The sequence below is a fragment of the Lontra canadensis genome, unplaced genomic scaffold (assembly GCF_010015895.1).
Source record: "Lontra canadensis isolate GAN:19392208 unplaced genomic scaffold, GSC_riverotter_1.0 scaffold24, whole genome shotgun sequence".
Lineage (NCBI taxonomy): Eukaryota > Metazoa > Chordata > Mammalia > Carnivora > Mustelidae > Lontra > Lontra canadensis.
The window spans coordinates 8,941,528-8,964,427 of NW_022631018.1; the positions used below are offsets into that span (position 1 = coordinate 8,941,528).

The 22,900-nt window shown below is 45.0% G+C and overlaps 1 protein-coding gene across 2 annotated transcripts in view; it reads left to right on the top strand.

Annotated features, from left to right (window-relative positions):
* The window catches only part of PTPN14 (protein tyrosine phosphatase non-receptor type 14), a 166,546-nt gene that overhangs the window by 62,335 nt on the left and 81,311 nt on the right, over positions 1-22,900 (top strand). For both annotated transcript variants that reach the window (XM_032862746.1, XM_032862747.1), the window contains exons 2-3: positions 6,330-6,657; positions 18,390-18,559. In XM_032862746.1, coding sequence (XP_032718637.1) covers positions 6,484-6,657; positions 18,390-18,559 — 344 coding nt within the window. In that variant the 5' untranslated portion in view covers positions 6,330-6,483. The remainder of the gene's footprint in view (positions 1-6,329; positions 6,658-18,389; positions 18,560-22,900) is intronic.

The following is a 22,900-nucleotide window of genomic DNA, read 5'->3' on the forward strand; positions in this document are numbered from 1 at the left end:
TATGTTTTCTCCTACTGTAGCCTATTCTATAGAAGGCCTTTAAAGTGGAATGTTTACCGAGCAGATATCCCTACAAATTGCTCTCGGCAGTCATGGACACATTGAATCCTCTGTCACATCAGTCATTCCATTGTAGTTTTTGCAAAGAACTTCCATGGGATGGGGCGTCTCTCTGGTCTCTGAGACCACCCCCAACCTGAGACACATCAAGGGCTGGAAAAGGCAAACTTGGGTGGTGGGAACCGTTCTTTTGGACATCTGTGTTCAAATCTCTGCCTCCCCCCCCACCACCCCACAAAGAACACCAGTGAGCTGAGTAGTTTCTCATCCCGCTTCTCCACGGTTTAGCCTCTCCTCAGGCCCCAAAAGTCAGACCTATCTCAGGCTCCAAATTCCTCAGGTGTCCCTTGAGGTCACCCAGAGGCCTCTGCCCTAGCTTGGCCTCAAAAACTCAACTCTTTCAGGATTCATTCTTTCATCCTCATGACAAATACTTATTTAGCTCTCTGCCATGTCCAAAGGAGACTACAAATCTGAGTCTGATGCAGATCTTCCCTTCAGAATTCTCTTTGGGGAGCTAGGACCCATCCAGACACCTCTCTCTGGTAAGGGGCACTGTGATACGCCATCAGCCGTAGAGACGCGGCCATCTGGATTGTAAGACTGACAGCAATTTGGAATCCATTTCCACCAGAAAAAAACAAAACCCCAAAACTGGATGGTTAGTTAAACACAGGACACTAGACACATGTTCTTGATGAAGATAAGAAGAAGGCTGCAGCCTCCTTACCAGCTTGGGATGGGCTCGTTACCGGAGCGTTTCTTCTACCGATTGGCGCCTTTCTGCTCCAGGTGTCCGTGTTCGGGGGTTGCAAGGTGGAGTGATGTGAGGACACAGGGTTCAGGGTTTCACTTGGTCAGTTTCCCCATGGACTTGTCCTACCTTCGTGTTCAACTCCCGTGTTGTTTGCTTTGCCTTTTTTTTTTTCCCCTTAATTTAATGTAGGTGGTAAGGTACCCGAGCCCTTCTTTTCACAGCTGCTCTGCTAGCCTGTGAGCCAACCTGGCTCCCCGCACGAGGGGGGAACGGGAAGGGGATGCGTGTGCACCCACAGAAGCGTTTTCTCATTGACTTCTCACAAACCAGTGAGGGGTGGGGAGTGACTTCACAGATGAGTAAACTGAGGCTGGGAGAGGTGAAGTCACTTGGCATTCACCCAGGCAGGTTCTTTCAGGAAGGTTTGCATGTGTTCCGTTTGTTTCCTGAGTAAACTTTGGTCCTCGGAGAGGACCTCCCTGCTCCACTATCGTCCTCGCCTTCTGTCAACGCGGATGTCCTTCCTCCAGGCAGCCTTCAGCGTGCACTTGCCAGCTGCTTCACGGACACAAAAACCCCGGGAGCCAGAGAGGTCAGACAGTTGGTGGCACTTCCCCTGTGATTTTTTGTTTTTTGTTTTTTCACATTTGCTTCTTCTTTTTTTTTTAATTTTTTAAGATTTTATTTATTATTTGACAGAGAGAGACATAGCGAGCGAGGGAACATAAAAAATGAAGGGTTTGAGTACCTTACCAACTACATTAAATGGAGAGGGAGAGGGAGAAACAGGCTTCCCACGGCGCTGGGAGCCCAGCGCAGATTTCGATCCCAGGACCCTGTGATCATGACCTGAGCTGAAGGCAGCCGCTTAGTGACTGAGCCGCTCAGGCGCCCCACATTTGCTTCTTACTCCCAGCAACTCTGATTGAATTGGGCTAGGGTCTAACTCTTATCCAATGCTAAGGTGCATCTTAGAAAAAGAGGACGAGCAGATGATGTTTTGAAGTTAGAATATGTTCCTATGGTCTTAGGGAAAAAAAAAATCACAAGTCAGCACTGTTAGTTTAACTATCTGTATTAACAACAGCAACAAAAAAAAGTCCCTTCCATTAAACTCCATGAATGGGTCTCAGCAACCTTTGCAACTTGGTATTATTTCCTGGGTATGTTCTTGGAGAGTAGGTAGAGAAAACTCTATCTTTCAAGTGACTTTATTTGTAAGGAAGCTTTCCATTAAAAAAAAAAGAAGAAGAAGAAGAAACAAATCTTACAGTAAGTAGAATGATGACCCCCTAATTTGATCTATTTTGAAAACCCAGTTCCGTCAGGAAAATCGAAAGCATCATAAACATGTGACCTTTTTAGGAGAATATGGCACTTAGTTCTAGGTTTTATAATGTTGTTTGCGTGAGACAGTAAATATGAGGACGTCCCAGAGAACCACATGGGCAAAGTCATTTGAGTGCCAAGAGCGAGACTGTTTAACCAGGAGGACTTGCTTATTACAGATTTCACATCCCATCTACGGTCTGGTGGTGTATCATAATCCTTGCTCCCTCTGGCTCTCAAGGACAAAGCAGAGGAATTACGCTTAAAATACAGAAGGCGCTAGGTTACATGTGATGAAGAACTCTATGCCTGTATAAATGGTTACAAGATGGAGTCGTGATACGCGTGCTGTGGATTCTTTGAGCGCTAAACATGGCGGATAATTCATAGACTATTAAGATGGTAAAACTGAAAGGGGCGAAGAGGTCATCTTCTTGAACCCTATCCTTACAGAGGAGGGTCCCATAGATTGTTTACTTGAAATCATTTGGGTGGAGCCCATCCTAGAGGTGAGGGGTGCCTTAGCTGAGTTCCTGGAAGCCCTTCCCAGGGTTACAGCTCTACAACTACACAAGTCCTGGGTGTAAATGCCACGAACTTTTTATTTAGGTGAAAGATGTGGGTGTGAAACGTGGAGAAAACATGTCTCTGGCTCTGGAGGAGTTTAGAGTCAAACGTGCTACCACTTTTTTTTTTTTAATTTAATTTTATTTTTTTCGGTGATCCAAAATTCATTGTTATGCACCACACTTAGTGCTCCATGCAATACGTGCCCTTCTTAATGCCCACTACCAGGCTCCCCCATCCCCCCACAAACAAAACCCTCAGTTTGTTTCTCAGAGTCCACAGTCTCTCATGTTTTGTCTCCCCCTCTGATTTCCCCCAACTCACTTCTCCTTTCCATCTCCCCATGTCCTCCGTGTTGTTCCTTATGCTCCACAAGTAAATGAAACCATATGATAATTGACTCTCTCTGCTTGACTTATTTCACTCAGCAAAATCTCTTCCAGCCCCATCCATGTTGATACAAAAGTTGGGTATTCATCCTGTCTGATGGAGGCATCGTACTCCATAGTATATATGGACCATATCTTCCTTATCCATTTGTCTGCTGAAGGGCATCTTGGTTCTTTCCACAGTTTGGCAACAGTGGCTATTGCTGAAATGAACATTGGGGTACAGATGGCCCTTCTTTTCTCTACATCTGCATCTTTGGGGTAAATACCCAGTAGTGCAATTGCAGGGTCATAGGGAAGCTCTATTTTTAATTTCTTAGGGAATCTCCACACTGTTAACACAGGTTTGATTGGTATGTTAAAATATGCAGAAATGATGTGGGAGTTCAGACAAAGAAAAAATACTTTGATGGGAGGGATCAGAGAAATCTATTGAAAGAGGCAGCTGCATTTCAATGGAGCAGTAAGGACTATGCAGTACTGGCATTGAGGGTTGCCTTTTTTTTTTTTTTTAATCTTTTGACTATGAACATTTTTAGGTATGCAGAAAAGCCGAAAGAACAGTGCAGTGAATACCTACCTGTACACCCACCATCTCAATTCAACAACTCTTAACGTTGTGTCATATTTGTTCAACTCTGAATTTGTATATATATGTATTGTTTTTTTTTTTTTGAGCCATTGGTGAGTCAGTTGCAGATATTATGACATTTTTACCCCAGATGTATCCATTGGCATCTCCTGAATCATTCTGTTAGGTGAGCACAATTCTGCTTTCAAAAATGCAAGAAAATGATCAGTAATATATTAATGTCATCTAATTTCTGTTCCCTATTTCAGATTTCCCTAATTGCCTCATGTCTTTTATCGCTATTTTTTTAAACCTGGATTTGATTAAAGTTCACACATTGCGTTTTGTTTTTAGAAGTTCTAAATCTCTTTTACCCAAGGGTCCCTCCTCTACCTCCATTCAGTATTTTTGTTTCACGATACTGACTTTTCAAACAAGTTTTCTTACAACTTTTTTCTTGATACCTTACCTGGCAAGTTTCTTAAAAATTGAAGATTTAAATAGTTTTAAAAATCTTTACAATAGGTACTTTCTAGGAGATATATTGCCTGATTGTCAGGTGTTGCTTCTGACCTACCATTTTTAGCAGCTAACATATTTAAAATATGCTGATCTTTATTCGCAAAAATAATATAAGGCAATTGCAAAATGTTACAACTGTTTAGAAATGTATACAGTATAGAGGGTTCTGTTTAATATCACCTCTACTAGCTAGCCCTTGTTCATCCTTTTAGTGAACTTACATTCTTTCCCCATTACTTTGCATGTCCTTGTTTATTATAAAAATTGGAATCATCTTTATTTTGTGTATGTTTACCTTTTATTTCGCTAACTGTGCATTATGGATGGCGTCCTGTGGAATATACAGCAGGGATTGTTTTTAATAGTGGCTGGGATCAACGTGTACCCAGCCAGCCACATTCCTTCATAGGTGTTTAAGGTGAGACATACCCAAATATAAAGTACCTGGCCCAGGACTAGAAATGTGGCCTGTGCCCACAGAGCAAATATTTTTCTTTGAGGCTCCCTGGTTAATATACGAGTAAAATCTCGGGGTCTTTGCTTCAACGAGTGAGGCAATGAATGTGTGAGTCGTCAACTCTCAAGGGCTCTGTGTTTGAATTCGGACTCTCTCTTTTTTTGCTTTTTTGGGTGGGTCCCTACATCGTCTTTCCCGCAACTCTCAGATGGTCAGGTTGGCTGTCTTAGAGGTAAACATGACAGTCTGCCAAGCCAAAGTGATTTAGAAACGTTAATAGATTTTACCAAGCCCCAGTCTCTAGCATGTGTATTTTAAGCCATCATAAAACATACCTGTCATGCTAAGGAATGTGCCGGAGGGCAGGCATCAAAGACTGGCCGAGGGTAGTCTGGGGAGTGTGTTTTGCAGTGTTGTAGGGTTGTGCCCTGACAACCTCGGTAAGGCCTCGGGTACTAGCAGGGAGTGGTTTCTAAACATTAAAGCCACTTTGTTTATTAATTCAGGAATTTCTCTAGGTAGTTATCCTTACCTGCCCATCTAAGTGTCCAGAGGCTCAGAGGTAATTCTGTGGACAAAGAGGGTGAAGACAGGCTCAGCTGAATCTGCTTGAGTTAGGGAATCAGGTTAACAGAGCAATCACATGAGCAAGAGGTGGTCTTTTGAGCTCAACGGAGAAGGGAGAATGGAACAGAAAGGTGCTCTGGACATTCCTGACTTCTTTGGAAGATAGTGGAGCGTAGCTGGCTCAGGGTGGACCGGTAAATCCACTTTTGTTCTTATTGTTTTATTCTCGTGTTCTCCATGGCAGTCGTGTTGTCAGTCAACTTTGGTGGGACATCAGACTGTCAGTACGTCTCATTATTAGTAAATTTGGTGACCAGGCTTCTGCATCAAGCGTTTTGTTAGAGAAAAAAATGATGGTCCAGGGGTTCCACCCACCGAACTGTTTGGTGAAGAAAAACATCAAGAATTGTGATCCTAAATACACCAAAGGATTCATGCACTTGAAACTTTTTAAAATGTTTTCTATCCTCCATTCTAAGTTTATAAAGTAAATTAGAAGGTAAAGCCAATAACAGAATAAGTATTAAAATAAAAATGAAGACACCTGTTAATGAAAAGGAGGCAGTGTTGCAAAGAGGGAGGAGGAACAAGATAAGACCCCAAGTTCAGGATGGGCGAGTCACTGAAATCCTCGAACGTCACTTCTTTCTTCTGTGAAAGGGGGATCATAAAATCTACATCACCGGGTTGTTCGTGAGATCAGAATGAGATAATCTATTTAGAAGTTAAACAGCGCTCAGATTCCACTCCTACTGCTTTCCTGAGTGGACGGGATGGTGCCGTGAAAAAGGCATGTGAGTTTAAGTTGCACAGACTTTGGTGCGAATTCTGGCTTCTCCGTTCACTCTCTGCATCCTTGGGTGAGTTCTTTTCATCTCTCTGACCCTCGGTGTCCTCAGCCTTCGAGTGGATTTTGTCAGATCCCCTCCCCCCAAAATAAGATAAGGTAAAGAGCATGGGCTCCGCCAGGACGCTTGGGAGCTGCCAAAATTGCTGGTTCCTGAATCTCACGTTGTGTGAGATCTCAGGCTGTGTGCTCGCGAGTGCGGAATACGGCCCCGGCACCTCTAGCCCTCGTGGCCAATGACCTTGCTGCTTTTCCATTTGCAGCCGTCCTCTGGAGGGCCGCGCTGGGCATGGATACCTTTCTCGGCGTCTGGAGGAGCACGTGCCATAGTGTCATCGACCAGTCACGAAGCTGCTAAGGCCGTCCCAGGGACGTGGGCGCCAGCAGAGGAAGGCGGCGTCGGGGGGCCACATCGCCATGCCTTTCGGCCTGAAGCTCCGCCGGACACGGCGCTACAACGTCCTGAGCAAGAACTGCTTTGTCACACGGATCCGCCTTCTGGACAGCAATGTGATCGAGTGCACGCTGTCGGTGGAGAGCACCGGGCAAGAGTGCCTGGAGGCGGTGGCCCAGAGGCTGGAGTTGCGGGAGGTAAGAGCGTGTGTGCGGGAGGGAGGGGGGTGTCTGAGCCGGAGCTCACTGAGGGCATCGGCCACCTGCCCTTGGCACCTGCCCGGCTTTCCAGCCCCAGCCCCGGGTGTAGAAGGATCCTGCTGTCCATGGCATGGGCTCCGTCTCATGGCTTCCGTGCATCAGGAGGCCTGCCTCGGTTCCTGCTGTGACAAGCGAGGACCCCGTCCAGAGCTTGCAGGGGGTGGCGGCTTCCCTTTTGTTCCCACGGTGAGGAGGTTTTTGGGGGGAGCGTCTCAAGTCATTGTCTCTCCTTCAAACCCTCGAGTGGGTAGCTGGCGTTCTGGCATTCCCGCTGCACATCTGGGAGAAACACCCACGGAGGGGACAGATGCGGCAGCTTGTAGTTTTTGTTTGTTTCTCTATTTTCGTCTTCAAAGAGGGGGAAAACTGGAAAAGCATTTAAAAGGAGCCTGACCAGTGAGGCTTTCTGTGGGAGCTTGTAAATGGGCATTTTGTTCAAGATGCTCCTGACCCTCCTTTTCTTGGCGCCATCGGTGAGACTCCTTCGGGCCTTATGCAAAACCGGGGTTGACCGTGAAGCAGTCACATTATCACTCTTCAGGTTGAGACTCCTAGGAGGGTATGTCCTTTATGCCAGCACACCCCACTTGTCCTAGCCTTATGGACATTCGGGAAAAGAGGCTTTGGTGAGACCCACCCCCCGCCACCGCGGGTGTGTCCTGAGAGCGGGGAGGGGGGGCAGGCAGGCGGGGGTTAAGGTGACGTGATACAGTGGTTACCAGCGTGGAAGGCACTGCAAGCCTCTGAGATCTGAGGACCAGGAGAAGCTCTGTGGTTGTCCTAGGCCCTGTGCCCCCGTCACTCGCCACATCAGGGTGGTAGTATGCGGGGGGAGGGCCTGCTGGAAGTGACGGGGTTTGACGTTGTTCTGCACACCCCTTGGGGTCCACCTTCTTGCCACATCCATACAGGAATTGGGGTCCAGGAAGTTCTTCTCTCCCCTTGGCATCCTCCGCAGGCCGACTGCCGTCCTCCAGAGGACTGTGCCGTCCTCCAGGGGACTGTGTCACCTGAGCACTTCTGTCTCCTGTCAGTCTTGATGTTTATGCTTTGCTTTCTGTGATGGGGGCTTCCTTTGAAGTGTATTTTCCTGTGACGGAGACTGCCCCGTCCCACAGATATGTGCAGCTTGGTAGCCGACCCAGCGCAAAAACATGGGAAGTGGTGTGACCTTGCTGGTTGATCACTGGTTCCTTTTTGCTTATTGGTAGCACATTTGGGTGTACATATTTAAATATATGCATGGCGTAAAGGAGAAACCTCAGGTCTGGAGACCGGTTGGTGAGAAGACTGGTCTAAATTTCTTGTGAAAAGTTTTGTTATAGATCATTCCACTTTTGAGTATTCTCAGTAACTCACATTAGGGTAACCATTTGTCACATGCACTGAGACACACTACAGCATGCACTTGAGCAGCTGTAAGCTCAGTCTTTCCCGTCTTGAACTTGGGTTCAAATTACGGTTCTGTGACTTAGGAGGTAGGTGCGCTTGCAAAAGTTACTGCCCTCCTCTGGGCCTCCATTTTCTCACCTATAAAAGCAGAATAATGATGCTCACCTTATGTATCATATGGGGGCTGTTATAAATAATAAAAGACATTCAGTATGGGAAATGTTTAGTCCTGCATCTAATAATTTATAATTGTCTCAATTTTAGTGTCTTAAAAATTTTTGATTGAAGAAAATCTTGAGCAACCACAGTGTGCCAAGTACTGTGTTAGGACTTGATGAATGAAGTTAAATAGGGTTTAATTCTGTCTTCAAGCTATGCACAGGTGAATAGAGGAATCCAGCATTTAAGTGAAGTGAAGATGGGATGCGATCCATGCTAAAAGGCAGTGCAGGGGCAGGCCTGAAAGGCAATAGCTCCCCTTAGTGTGGTGCAGTACACAGTCAGTGCCACTGACCGTGGCGGCCCTGGGAGTGGGAGAGGATATTCGGTGAAAGACGAAGAGAGCCTTTACTCTCTGAATGGGGACTTGAAGGATGCCTAGGACTTCAGCAGGTGGAAAAGCAAGCAAGGCCATCCAGCGCATGGGGAGTTGGGTTTTGAGGATGCGAGGATTCAGAAGGACAGGTGCCGTTCTTGGGGGCTAAGAAGGCATCTCCGTGAGTCACCAGGTAGAGTTAGAGTCTGAGGTGCCAGGGGAGGGTGTCTGGAGACCTGTAGGGTAATAATTACTCTGAACAGACTTTTGTTTCGCTCAGCGAGAGGGCAAAGGTGAAACCCGGATTAACCCACAACTGTGTTGTCACAAAGGACAAAGCAGTGAAATCCAGGTTCTACTGTCAGGTGTGGGTTGCAGTGTGATTGATCTTCTGATGCTCCGGTGGGGCCGACAGTTAACACGGGCTTCATCTTGACACACTCTAAATGGGCGCATCCGCATTAGAGCAGATCACTTTCTTTTTTTAATTGTGTGCTTTTGTTCTGTGACAGATGACATCGAAGGTCTGGCCTTTTGTGAGACAATGCTTAGAGCTACTCTCAAACAGAAGGGTGAGATCAAGCAATCCACGGCTGTGTTCTTCATCTACACATACACACACACACACACACACACACACACACACACACGCTGGGGAGGAACGTGTTCTCCCAGAAGCAGGAGGAGGAGGGGACGAACACAGGGTCTGCTCTGCTCACTTGACTTTCTTTGTATTCAGGTCGTTTTCCAAATAGAGCTGATGGAGAGGAGAAAGTGAAAATCTGTCTAAAATATAGGAAAATGTTTAGTCTTTATTAAGGCTTGGAAACCAGATTACGGTGGCTATTTGGCTTTGCCATTAGAAGTGCTCTGGAGTCTAGATGTATCCTAGACTTTATGCTGGGGCACATGGGTGGCTTAGTCGTGAAGCATCTGCCTTTGGCTCAGGTCATGATCCCAGGATCCTGGGATCGAGTCCCACTTTGGGCTCCCTGCTCAGCGGGGAGTCTGCTTCTCCCTCTCCCACTCCTCCGCTTGTGTTCCCTCTCTCCCTATCTTTCTGTCAAATAAATAAATAAAATATTTTAAAAACCAATATATATAGATTAGCTTTATATTAGGAAAGGAAAATTAATTTTTGTTTAACTTTTGATCTACACTAATTATCATTTGTTTTGTCACTTTGTTTTATCATTTTAAAAAATCGATTTTTTAAAAAGATTTTATTTATTTAGCAGAGAGAGAGAGATCACAAGTAGGCAGAGAGGCAGGCAGAGAGAGAGGGGAAGCAGGCTCCCTGCTGAGCAGAGAGCCGGATATGGGGCTCGATTCCAGGACCCTGAGATCATGACCCGAGCTGAAGGCAGAAGTTTAACCCACTGAGCCACCCAAGTGCCCAAAATCCATTTGATTTCTTAAAGCTGTTTTGGCTTTATAGCAAAATTGAGTAGGAAAACAGAGTCCTATACACCTCCGGCTCCCCCAGTCCCACACCCTCCCCCACACCAGAGTAGAACATACGTTACGATCAGATGAACCCACGTTAACACATCAGTAGCATCCGGCTCCGTAGTTTACGTTGGGGTTCACTCTTGGTGTTGTGCATTCGGTGGGTTTCGACGAGTGTATAAGGACACGGACCCATGTGGCCGACTTTTTGAGAGCCACGCCTGGTCTTGAATGGACCTATGTGCTGCCATTTCAGATGGCATGGAGAGGACCCAGGCCAGGCTCGTTGTCAGCAAATGCAGTCAAGGCCGGAGGGAAGCTGCATGGGAGAGGGTCCCTGCTCCCAGAAACCCTAGAGTTTAGAGATGAGGACAAACAAGGAACAAAGCAAAGGGAACAGCCCATGCTGAGGTACAGAAACAGGAAAGCACATGGATTTTCAGGGGAGGGCAGAGTTCATTTTGCACTGATCTGTGTCTGTGTGTGTGTGTGTGCGTGCACGTGCGTGTGGAGGGGTCCCGGCAGGGAGTGTAGGAGTGTAGGAAAGCAGGCGGGCATCTGCTTTTGAGTGGTTTGATGTGTGTGGCTGGGGAGTTTCAGCTGGATTCTGTTTCTGAAATGTGTCACCAAAATAATTAAAATAACTGCCACCTTTTACCATTCCGCCTCCTGGGCTGAGCACCCTCCCCATATCCATTCAGCGAGCTCTCTGAACTCCGTGAGGTGGTTCCTGTGGCTGTCTCCATGGGACAGACAAGGACACCGCAGCACAGGGTGACGGGCTGGCCGTGCGGAGCTGCCTCAAGCCTAGGTCGGCATACTCTGCCGCTCAGGTTCCCAGGCTGCCAGTGTAGCCCCAGAAAAGGAGCCGCGGCGAAATGCTTTGGGAAACACCCTCATACGTGCCGTTTTTTTAAAAAGGTATTGAACTCAGTGTTTCCCCGTTATCTTAGCCTCCTGTTAAATCCTCTTTGAACCATTCGGAGAATAAAGCGCTGCTGTGAGATGAGAAGCCATCTGAGGGTCTCAGGGCGGTGCGTAACATGAACACCTTGCATTTTAGGAAAAGTTCCAAATAGCAGAAAGAGAATGAGGATGGGGTGACAGGAGAGACAGAGGACTAGCTGGGTGGACTGAACAATGGCCCTGCAAAGAAGAAGTGAAATGGACTCCTTAGGAAAAAAACATTTTTAAAAAACTGTTTTAAGTTCAGAAAAAAAAATTAGGTATGAATTTCTGGCTAGGAACTCTTTTTTTTTTTTTTAAGATTTTGTGTATTTATTTGAGAGAGAGAGCACAACCCCGGGGAAAGGCAGTCAGAGGGAGAGGGAGAAGCAGGCTCCCCGCTGATCAGGGAGCCCAATGTGGGACTTGATCCCAGGATCCTGGGATCATGACCTGAGCCGAAGGCAGACACTTAACCTGCTTAACCGACTGAGCCCCCCAGGGGCCCCTAGGAACTCTTATTAAGGAAAAGAGACTCAGAAAATTAGAATTCTGATAATATGGTTAAAACATGTTTGGATTTATGGACATCACCCTTTTCCTATCCTCAAATGAGATTGTAGGTGGAATTCAGTGTATCAAATGGAGATGTTCTTTGGCAGAGGGGATGGATACCTGCAACCCTGTGTCCTTGTGCCCTTCCTACCTTCCCGTACAAGCTGAAAATCACTGACCTAGGTTAAGAGAGAAATAGCTAAAACAATGTGTCTTATGTCTGACTCTCATATTTAGAAAATAAACGCATGGAGAAGCAGCGGGGTCGATGGCTATGAATGTGAGCGTGGACCTGAGTCTGAGCCCTGCCTCTGCCACTCATTACCTTGGTAATCTTGGATAGTTGCTTGGCGGCTCTGGGCCTCCGTCTCCTACTCTGTTATAGAGATGGTGAGGGTAGTAACCTCCATGAGTTTTGGGGAGGATTAAAAGAGTTAGTTTTTGTAGTGTTGCCACAGTATTATAGAGCTTGGCACATGGGAAGCTCTCAATGTGTCTCCTCTGAGACACCACGTAGGCTCTCCAGACTCTGCCACAACACCTCCAAAGAGTGGGCTCTTACCCTTTTTTAAGTCTGCTTGTTTCACTTTTAGATGGCTTGAATTGTTAGAAACTGCAATCATACACTGAGCCAGTGTCTTTCAATTTCTTGAACAGTGATTAAGATTGAATTGCCCAATATGGTAGCCACTGGCCACATGTGGCCACCGACCACTTGACGTGTGGCTAGGTTGAACTGAGATGTGCAGTTACTGTAATATACACATCAGATTCCAAAAATCTAGTACGATAAAAGTTAAAATAGCTCTTTAATCACTTTCATATTGGTTACATGTTGGAAGCATACTATTTTGACTATATTGTTTTAAATAAAATTTATTAAAATTAATTTCACTTCTCTGTACTTTTTTAATGTAGCTATTAGAAAATTTAAAATCAAATATGGGCATTACATTATATTTACATTATATTTCATTACATTATATTAAACAGTACTCTTCTAAGAAAGGCAAGGAGGCCATGTTAATAAGAATAAGGAATATTAAGAACCGTATTAGAATATTAAGAATTCCTATAAAATGTAGAAATATGCTGGAATTATTTCCTTTAGGGATATTCCTGACTCTGCTTTTTTTTTTTTTTTGAAGATTTTATTTATTTATTTGACAGATCACAAGCAGTCAGAGAGGCAGGCGGGGGCGGGGCAGGGGAGAGAGCCTGGCACGGGGCTCGATCCCAGGACCCTGAGATCATGGCTTGAGCCCAAGGCAGAGGCTTAATCCATTGAGCCACCCAGGCGCCCCTCCTAACTCTGCTTTTAACTAAAGAATAATAAATGGAGGAGGAATAAATACTTTCACAAAGGTACCTTCCCGGCTAAACTCTATTCAAGATAGGACCATTGCTTTATCAGGAAATTTGCTCTTGGGAATGGCAAATTCAATAACTCTTGGCCCTCTGCTATGGCTAGACTAAGAGCCCTGGCTGGTTTCTAAAGGAGACTTAAAAAAAAAAAAAAAAAAAAAGCCCTAATAATATCCTAGGGTGGATGATGGTCCTCAGACTTACCTCTTTATCTTTTGCAAATTTGTTTTCGTTTTTAACTAAAAGGTGATTTGTCCCAAGCTATGGAGTACAGTAGAAACGTCCCACATTTTGCTGTTTTCACTAATGGCTAGAATTTGTAAAGATACTGAATCTTAACCAGCTTAAGCTAATTTACATTAAGGACATTTCTGTGGTTTGATTTTACGCGAATTTTGTGGGCGTTGGTAACATAACGTGCGATGATGCGAGTATTTAGTTCAGTGGAATACCTCGTTTCCTGGCCTGGTAACAGCGGAGTTGGCTGTATCTGAGAGCCCGAGCCTCACCATATCCGTATATGTTTGTGTTTGCACAGGACCAAAATCACACCGATCAGGAATCAGCTGAAGAGTAGACCTCTGGGAGATCTCTGGTCTCTGAATGTTGTATTGCTTTTTGTCTTTGTGAAGATTATAACATGAGATCTTGTTCGCATACTAACAGTTCTGGGAGGCAAACTGGTAGCAGTGTCTGTTTTCTAGACAGAGAGAGATGGCGGTGAAATACTTTCCCATCTTAACTTACAAGTCTTCATCTTTCTGGATATTTTGAGTGAGCCGTCCAGCCTCCAAAGAGTGATTTTTCCACCCCTTGGCTGTGAGGTTTGCTTTTTGGGCCCGTGTTACTCTGCAGTCTCTTTTCCCATACTTTTAGGAAAGATGGGCGAGGCAGAGGAAGATGGGGCGGTTGTTAATTACAGACGCGTCAGTTACAGAAATCCCAGACCTGCCCAGAGTAGAGGTGGAGGCACACAGGCTGTTCGCTGCCGTCCTCCCAGTCCTGTCCAACGGTTTATTTTCCAAAGCCTTTGGAATGAAATGGCATCAGGTGCTGTTTCAGAGTCTGCTTCTAGTCATCTTTTGAAGCATTTTCCATGCCTCAGTGAAAGTTTTAATGCTGGTGTGTAATTCCCATCTATTTTATGTGGAGGCATACCAACTCTTTCTTAATTTACAACCGAAGTGCTGGCTATGACAGGCAACGTAATGCAAGATATTTTAAACTCTTGCTTCTGGATGATTAACTCTTCAAAATGCTTGAGATAAGATCATGGGTTTAATCCCTGGTAATTGCCAAGGCTGCATCTGTAACCCTTGCAAATAGCATCAAAGCCATACCATTGGTCGCAAAACTGGAAAAACAAAATCCTCAAAGAATCTTTCCCTATTAATAATAGCTCACGTGGGGGATACCACCATCGCTCCAGGTAAATGAACAAATGACAAAAACCCAAACTATCTTTAAAGGCCTTCCTTCACTAGATTCTTTTTCTTGGAACTGAAGAGGGATCTTCCTTTGGTCCTAAAATACTCACACACCAGTCTGCCCCTCAAAACTAGCATATTTTGATTGCCTGCATACATTTCTGCTTCCTGCATTAAAGTGGAAAAACTCCCAACCAGACCGGAAAACCACTCATATGAAAATGTCTTGTCCGTGTGTGTCTTTCCTCACACTGTTTCCTACTAGTGCCTTTTTAGTCCTTGCTCTGGGAACTGGCTCTTCTGTCTTTTTCCCTCATTGCAGTGAGTTCATTGCAGAACCCAAAGCACCAGACCTGTTTTCCAAGGAAAACCAGAGAAATTAAATGGGATTTATAGCTCACCCAGAAGATCATTAGGATTGGCTGGACCTGGCTTAGGTTTGCACCTTCAGAGAGAAATAAAAGCACCTGGGGGACTTACTCGGGTAGTAGGATGGGATCCTCTGGGTCAGGGAGGAGGTGGTTTCTATTTGGAATCACCCTACCACGGTCTCCTGAACTATGTGGCAGTGGTTAGCAGGGGAATTCAGCTTTCAGGATTCTGCGGGAGTTTTAAGTTGGCAAGTCAGTTATGAGCCAGCCTGGTGTGGTCCCAGCTGGGCATCCTGATGGGATTAATGGTCCCTTGGCTAATACACAGAAGGTTGATCAGTGCACCTTGCTAGTTTCAGGGAGATGTTCGTTTCTTGTGCCTTTTCCTGGGAGCCACTGTATAGACATGGCGGCATAAACCCGTGTGGGGAGAACTTTGAGACCGGGTCTTTTTTCTGTGTTGAATACTCCAGGGGAGGATATAACTAGAGGGAAAATGGCAGAGGTGGTACGGTGGCAATGGAGGAAGTTACCTGGTGGGGATCTGGTCAATGGATTTCCTTTCCCACGAGATAACAGAATTTAGCATCTCTAAAATTAGGTTATTCTGATATCTTCCAGGTTACCTGCCTCTCTCAATTCGCCCTTGTGCCGGACACCCCATTTCTTGAGTAGTTATGTAGTTATCTCATTGGATAAATGCAGAGTGGGTCACTCAAATATTCTGTGTTCTCTGCAAAATACCACATTGCAGCAACAAAAACACTTTATGCCATGAATTAGGTTTTTGCAGTAGAAGTGGTTTATGTCGTGATTCACAGCTCTGTGCTGTTCATTTTGGCTCAAGACTGTTACTGTGATTTCTCTTGTACCTCATCCTCCTTTTCATCGTAGGCACGTGAGCGCTTGTGTCTGTGTACACGCAAGTGCGTGTGTCTGCCATGGGACATTCTTAGTGTGCTTTTGGGGGAAGATCAGGTCTGATTTAATGATTGGGTGGGTCAGAGTGAGAAAAGGAAATTTAAAATACTAGCTTTGAAAGCACAAGGGTAGTAAAAATTTAAAAAATTTTTGTTTTGGGAGGGGGGCAAAATTGGTTGTAGAATGCGGTTGCAGTGGACCCATCCTGTTTTGAATGTTACTCATTGGAGTGCATGTTGTCATGTGAATGAAGGATGGATCATGAAATTATACCCCCAAATGTCAGGACTGCATTTAGTGAAAGTTAAGAAATCATGGTTTGACCTGTTAAGCAATTGCAAAGCTTGTCTTCCCTTTCTCCACCCAGGCTTATGAAAGGGCTCTTTTCCAATGAAAATAACTATTAAATAGCATGTAACTATTTACATATGTTACCTTATTTATTCTATGCACTCACTCCTAGCCACCCGAAAGGCAGTGGCATACCCTGTGCACCATACAGGAATTCAGTAGAAGGCAGAATTGCCTTGGACCCTTTCCAGACAGTTTATTAAATTAAGTACCCAGATTACCTCATTTTCAGGTTGGCTTAAGCCTATATCATAGATCCCCTGGGACAGCATCAGGGTGATAGTCCAGTGTCCCCTAACACCCGTAAACCTCTAAATAAAATCTTAGGGGAGGCACTATTTTGCGATTTATTTTTTTCTTAAACCAAAACTTTTAGGTTTTTATGTTATTTATAGGCCTTCCAGCTTCTCCTTTTGCCTGCTTTTTCTCATTTATTTTCAGATAACTTCTGTTTTCTAATTCTATGGTTCATAGACTTGCCAGGAGTGCTGGTGAAAAAGATTCTTGAGACTTGCCTGCTTCCATTTACCCATGGTGGTGATGGTGGCAATGGTTGTGGGTTGTGGTGGTGGTGATGGTTGTAGTTGTGGTGGTGGTGATGGTGGTGGTGGTTGTGGTGGTGATGATGATAATGATGGTGGTGGTGGTGATGTGGTGATGATGGTGGTGATGGTGATGATGATGGTGGTCATGGTGGTGGTGACGATGGTGGTGATGGTGGTGGTGGTGGTGGTGGTGGTGATGGTGGTGGTGGTGATGAGGGTGATGATAACAGTAGCAGTGACAGAAAGCTCCACTTCAGCTCCACTGCTGAAGTAGTTATTAACGTGTGCTGTGTGCACAGTTCAAAACATGATCTCATTTATGCCCCTCACAGCCTGTGGGCGATGGCTGTACATATCATCCCCATCTTACAGATGAGAAAGTTTTGACACTCTGGAGGCTCAGCAACTTGTATGGAGTTATTAAGATAGTACAAACGCCATGAGAGGAATGGACTTCACAGCCTGTTTTCCTTCTGTCCAGCCACATTTCATTTCCTCTACATCATCCATCGCATTGGAACAACTAACAGACTCCCTTGAAGCTGGAAAGTGAATGGTAGGGTCAGAATTCACTCAAGCAATTGGTCCAAGCTGATGGAAATCGAACCTTGGCTCTGTTTGCTGGCATTCTGTTGCTCAAGAAATGCATAGATTCCTCCTGTGAACTTGCCCTTTAGAACCTCATGGAGTTAAGCTGATGAAGTCCTTGTTCTCCTCTGAAGGCATGTGCATTTGAAATATCCTGTAGAATATGTGGGTCCTTTAAGCAAAGACATGTCTGGTTTTCTAGTGAAGTCAGAGTCAAAACTTTTATTACAGATTTTGGTAGGGTTGTGGCAAGGATTGATCTGTGGTCTTGTTGAGGAGACAGCCAGATGCGGTGGGAACATCGGCACAAGAATGCCTTTGGAAATTAAACATTGCAATGAAAACATTCTTTTGAAGGCAGATTTCCAGGTGTGCTGTAAACCATTCTAAGCTATAATTGAAATATAAAAGAATATTTCAAAAGCAGTGATCTATTTTTTGGTGATTGTTGTGCTAATCCTGAAATCCTAGCATGAATTAATGTAAAGACAGGATTGGATGCATAAAAGTACCCGTTTTAATCATTTAGCACATTGTTCAAAACTAAACTGGTTGAGGCTTCACGTCTAAGGGTGAAAATCTCACTTTCATCTATCAAATCCCACCATAATCTGCCAAGAACAGCCACCAGGGGCTCCTGCGGCAGCTGTGAAGACATCCTTCTATTCTCAAAGCTTGATGTGGGGGAGAGATTTGCTGCAGTTCATGTATAATGAAGTGGGAGAGGCCGATGTTTTTCAAAGTACTTCATAAAACTCAAAACGAGTGAATCCATTTTCTGTTAAACTCTGGAACTGGTGTGTGGAACCAGCCTACAATGTGGAAGCCTTCAGCTGGCTGAAGGTTTTGTCTTAGGAGTTGAGTAATAAGTTACTTTGCAGCAGGTGCAAGAAATGTGTTTGCCTTTGCCAGCATGTTCCGCGTGAGACGGTGAGGCGCTCAGAAGGCATGGGAAAGTCAGCCTTGGGAGCCTAGGAGAAAAGCCAACACTTGCCCCCACCCTGTCCCCACCCCCTTACCAAACACAGGAGCACCGGTACCTACGTGGTCCAGCGGTAACCGTGGGTACGATACTCAGTGTAGACCATGTGCAAGTGCTTTCTTTGAGCTTGCCCCAAAGTTAGAAAGATCCTCATGTGTGAGCTGGGAGACCAAATGTTACACGAGGTGCTGGAGTCTTGTCCCCCACAAGCCGAAACTGATGCTGTTTTACCCTTTTATCTAGACGCACTACTTTGGCCTTTGGTTTCTCAGCAAGAGCCAGCAAGCACGATGGGTGGAGCTGGAGAAACCTCTGAAGAAACATCTGGACAAGTTTGCTAATGAGCCTCTGCTTTTCTTTGGAGTCATGTTCTATGTGCCAAATGTGTCATGGCTGCAGCAAGAGGCCACAAGGTAGGTGCATTTCTTCCTGAGTTCCGTGTAAGGGTGTGGATTAACCGCGGGGCTTCAGATGAAGTCGATGAGCAGGTTGATGGAGGGGTGTGTAGGTGTGCAGGGGGGAGGAGTGGGGAGCTGTTGGGATTGTTTACCGGTTGCTTTGCAGCTTTAGAATTATGGTTTGAATCCGTGGTGCTCATAACCCCAGTCGGTCCCTGTGATGCTAATAAGGTAGCAAGGATCCTGAGGCTGAATGAGGTTGAATGTGGTGTCCAGCCGTGTAGAAGCATCCGTTGGAGACTGTGGGTAGAATAGATGTGCCAGGATTTCGTAAAGAATTAACCACCTCGTACTTGTTTGATCTACCCTTTCCCTTAAAATGCTCCCAAGCAAAATGTAGCATCGGATTTTCCATTTGAGAAGGTAATTGACGATGGGAGCAGAGTTGAGGAGGATGTTGAGAGGGCGAGAATTTTGCTTGTCCTTGGTCACAGAAGAAGAGACAGGAAGCCATTGGTAGAGAGGAGACCTGGGATCGGGCCTCCCCTCCTGCTCGTGGGCTGTTTTCCCTCAAAGAAACCACCTGCCATCCTTGAAATGGCACTTTTCCCTCATCTGTAAAGTGAGGGATTTCCTGTGTTTCTCAAATTCTGCTAAGTGTGCAGTTCCATGAATGAAACAGTTGGTGTTGGCTGCTGTTAGTGCAGTTCCCTTATTGGTCAGAGTTTTGCATTAAACTATGCAGAGGGGTCATATTTCATCAAACGGTTCTTTCTGTAATAAAGGAAATTGAATTAACCCTCTCTTTCTCACCTTTTACTTGGATGATGGCATTTGGAGTACTTGGGAAGCAATGCTAGTGACATCCTGAGAAGGAAGGAACAGTCTTGACTACTGCACGTGTTTCTTAGATTTTATACTTTTAAGACAAGGAGGCACTTAAAATTTTTATATACATTTTACAGTGATAGTTGGCATCTTCTTTTTTTTTTTTTTTTCAAATCAAAAACTACTATTAACTAGGAGCTCTTTCTGTCAGCAGAGGCCATGAAATAGCTCACAGCCTCATCCAGAAACCCGTGTTCAGTCTCCCAACTGTCACTCGTTTGGGTGGACGCTGTGCACCATTTCCAAGTTTGTTCGCTTACGTAGGTTCCTTCCCGGGCAGAAAGTTATTAACTCCTCAGAGTGGGACCATATTCTCTTGCTCCTGAGGCCTCCTTCAGTACCTCACACAGGGTCCGGTGGACGGCGTTAGCCTCAGACTATGAAATGCAAGGCGGTAGGTAACGAGGATGAAACCCGGCCTGTGAGTTCACACATCTGGGGCAAAGTTCAGTCTGTAAGAAAACAATGAAGTGTTGCTGCTCTGGACAGGGTCCAGAACATTCTTCCGTAAGGACTGTTGTTGAGGAAGAGCCGTTGAAGTGACCGTGAGGGACTCAGCAGTGGTGCTTTATGAAGCTGAGATACGTTGGTTAAGCTTAGGAGAATGAAGACCTGCAAGAGTGCCGTAGCTGCCTCTGGAAATTGGAAGACTCTTGTGGGAAGGGAATGCTGTTAGTGCTGCAGCACAAAATTTGGGCTCATAATAAGTGACATACAAGGAGTTGAAAGACTTTGGTTATTTGACTCCACACAGGAACACTCTTTCTAGAAATTTAAGCCAAAAAAGGTGGAACAAGCAGACTTACAAAAGGGTGAGTGTCCTGGTTTCAGTGGGGTGGCACTGACTGGACAGACGGGGTGGTATCTTGGAGAGGAGACCCCCACATTGCGTAAGGTGTTGGATTAGATCGGTGGTTCTCAAAGAGACCAGGGCCTGCTCTATCACTATTACCTGCAGCATTTCCTATACATGTGGTTCTAGGGCTGTAACAGAAGTCTGAATCGGGATGTCTGGGGCTAGGAATCGGGAAAATATATGGATTAAAATAAACAATATTCTCGGTGGTTCTGATACTCATCCAGACTCGGTAATTAACAAAATAGTTAACCTCTAAAGCTCGTTACAGTTTTAGATTTTCCTGGTAAGTAGACTTCATGCCATGTTACTTGACTGTCAATATTTGCATTCACAGGCCGACACAGAAAGTGTTTAAATCTGAAAAACTCATGTACAGAATAAGAATTATGATGGTAGGGGTTGTTGAGACTGGAGATCAGGAAGGACTTCTTTTTCTTTAGATACTCTTTTTGCTCACTTGGTTTGGTTCATTTCAGATGAGTTTTGATAAGGAGGGAAAAAATCTTTTCCAACCCAGGATTCTGAAGCAAACTCTGTTATTGTCTGAGCAGATCAACGAACAAAGAAAATAAAACTTGAAGGATATTTTTAGACTTAGACTCGGAACTAAACTGTATAGATGTGAGGCACATCCCTGTCTTTATGGTAAAGGATGTTTAAAGCTAGGAGCTAGGTTTGCATGAGGACTTGTGGGATTTTGTTTGGTTGGGTTTTTTCCCCAGCGTTGCAGAAATTTTTGTTGTTCCAAGGGACCCACTAGAATGTGCCAAGGGATGTCAGGGCAAGTGAAAGGCTTTAGCTGGGGCAATGAGGAAATAAGTTGTTAAGTACAGAAAGGAAAATTGATGGAGAAAGGAGAGAGAAAGAAGGGCATATTCTTGGGAAGTGACGCAGGTGTGATTCAGGAGACATATCCTGGGTTGTGGGCGTTTGGACTAGATAAGAGCACAAAGGAGACCTGGCTATGCCATAATACCATTTTAAAATGCTCAGGGTTCCTGGGTTTTGTGTTAGACACCAACGAATGAGCCGAACTCAGGGTGGAGAAGGCTACTCATGGTCATTAGGAGCCGGGAATCTGAGCCTTCTTGGGAGGTTTTAGAAGCATTGGGATCCGAACTGGATACTGAAACCGTCCTCCAGGCAGAGCAGCCAAGGAAGAAGCGGTGGTTGTGGTAGGGCAGCATTCCAGAGGAATGTTTCACAGAAGGCCCGGACAACGCTCATTAGGAGCGGCTAGTGACTAACTCTTGAGCCATTCGCTGCTCTCCCAGTCACCAGACATCTCAGGTGGAGCTGTGCCTTGGCATCTGGGAGAGCACCTGGGACCTGCCACTCAGACGTGGAACAGTTAGTCTTTGTGATGCCCCGCAGAGTGAGATATTTGCACAGATTAGAAATGGGAGTCTGTCTTTCATTGTGCGCAGCCCATTGGAGGAGGCAGCCATTCAACCATCTGTGCTTAAAAAATAAGCCTTTGTCTGAAGCCAACCAAACTTGTTTTCACCCAACACATGTTTGCAAGGGTTTGGCCACTTCTATTTGAGAATAAAACAGGTTCTATAGCATTCGTAGGGCCCAGCCATTTCTGCTTTCTGAATAAGGGCAAAGAGTTTAGAATGAGTACTCTGGTTGCTTTGGGGGGGGGTGTGTGTGTGAACCCACATATATGAAGACCCATAGCAGTGGAAGGAGGACGTATGTAAAAGTTGTATATCCTGGGGCGCCTGGGTGGCTCAGTCGGTTAAGCCTCTGCCTTCGGCTCAGGTCATGATCCCAGGGTCCTGGGATCGAGCCCCGCATCGGGCTCTCTGCTCGGCAGGGAGCCTGCTTCCCCCTCTCTCTCTGCCTGCCTCTCTGCCTATTTGTGATCTCTGTCTGTCGAATAAATAAATAAATAAATAATCTAAAAAAAAAAAAAAGTTGTATATTCCATCTCTTGTCCCCAGACAATCCCACCCTTGAAAACTTGCAGGTTAATAGACTACTGGGAACAACACAACGAAAATTTGGGAATGATCTTGATTGTAAACTATCTCAGAAAGTGGTTAACTTTATTAAAATTATCAGGGACAGATTTTTTAGATTAGAAAATTGAAAATGATCACATCCAGACTTTTTAAAATTAGAACATTGAGAAGCTCTGCTTTTTTTTTTTTTTTTTTTTGGACATTAATTTTGACATACTGTATTTCATCTCATCTCCTGGATATGATTTTTGAAGAGCAAATCTCCTCATAAGAGAAGGACATCTTCCAAGATGCTGTGATTGAGCTGGAGAAGAAATGGACAATTCAGGCCCTCCCTTTAGGTGATAATTGAACAAGAAGACGAAAGAGATCAAAAGGAGAGCACACACAGGAGTCCACATAGAAGGAAAAAAAAATCTCTTGATATTCTTACAGAAGTGTGAAAAAGCTGAGACAAAGAACACACTAATAGACAGATGGAAGATGAGTCATGAAACCATAGGAATTACAGAGATTAAGACCAGGGTTTGTTAACCCCACTGCAAACTAAGATGCATTACCTTGGGGCTTTGAAAATGTCAGTTTTCCCACTTTGGTTAAAATGACTCAAGGGATGGGACCACCATAATTTTTTCCATG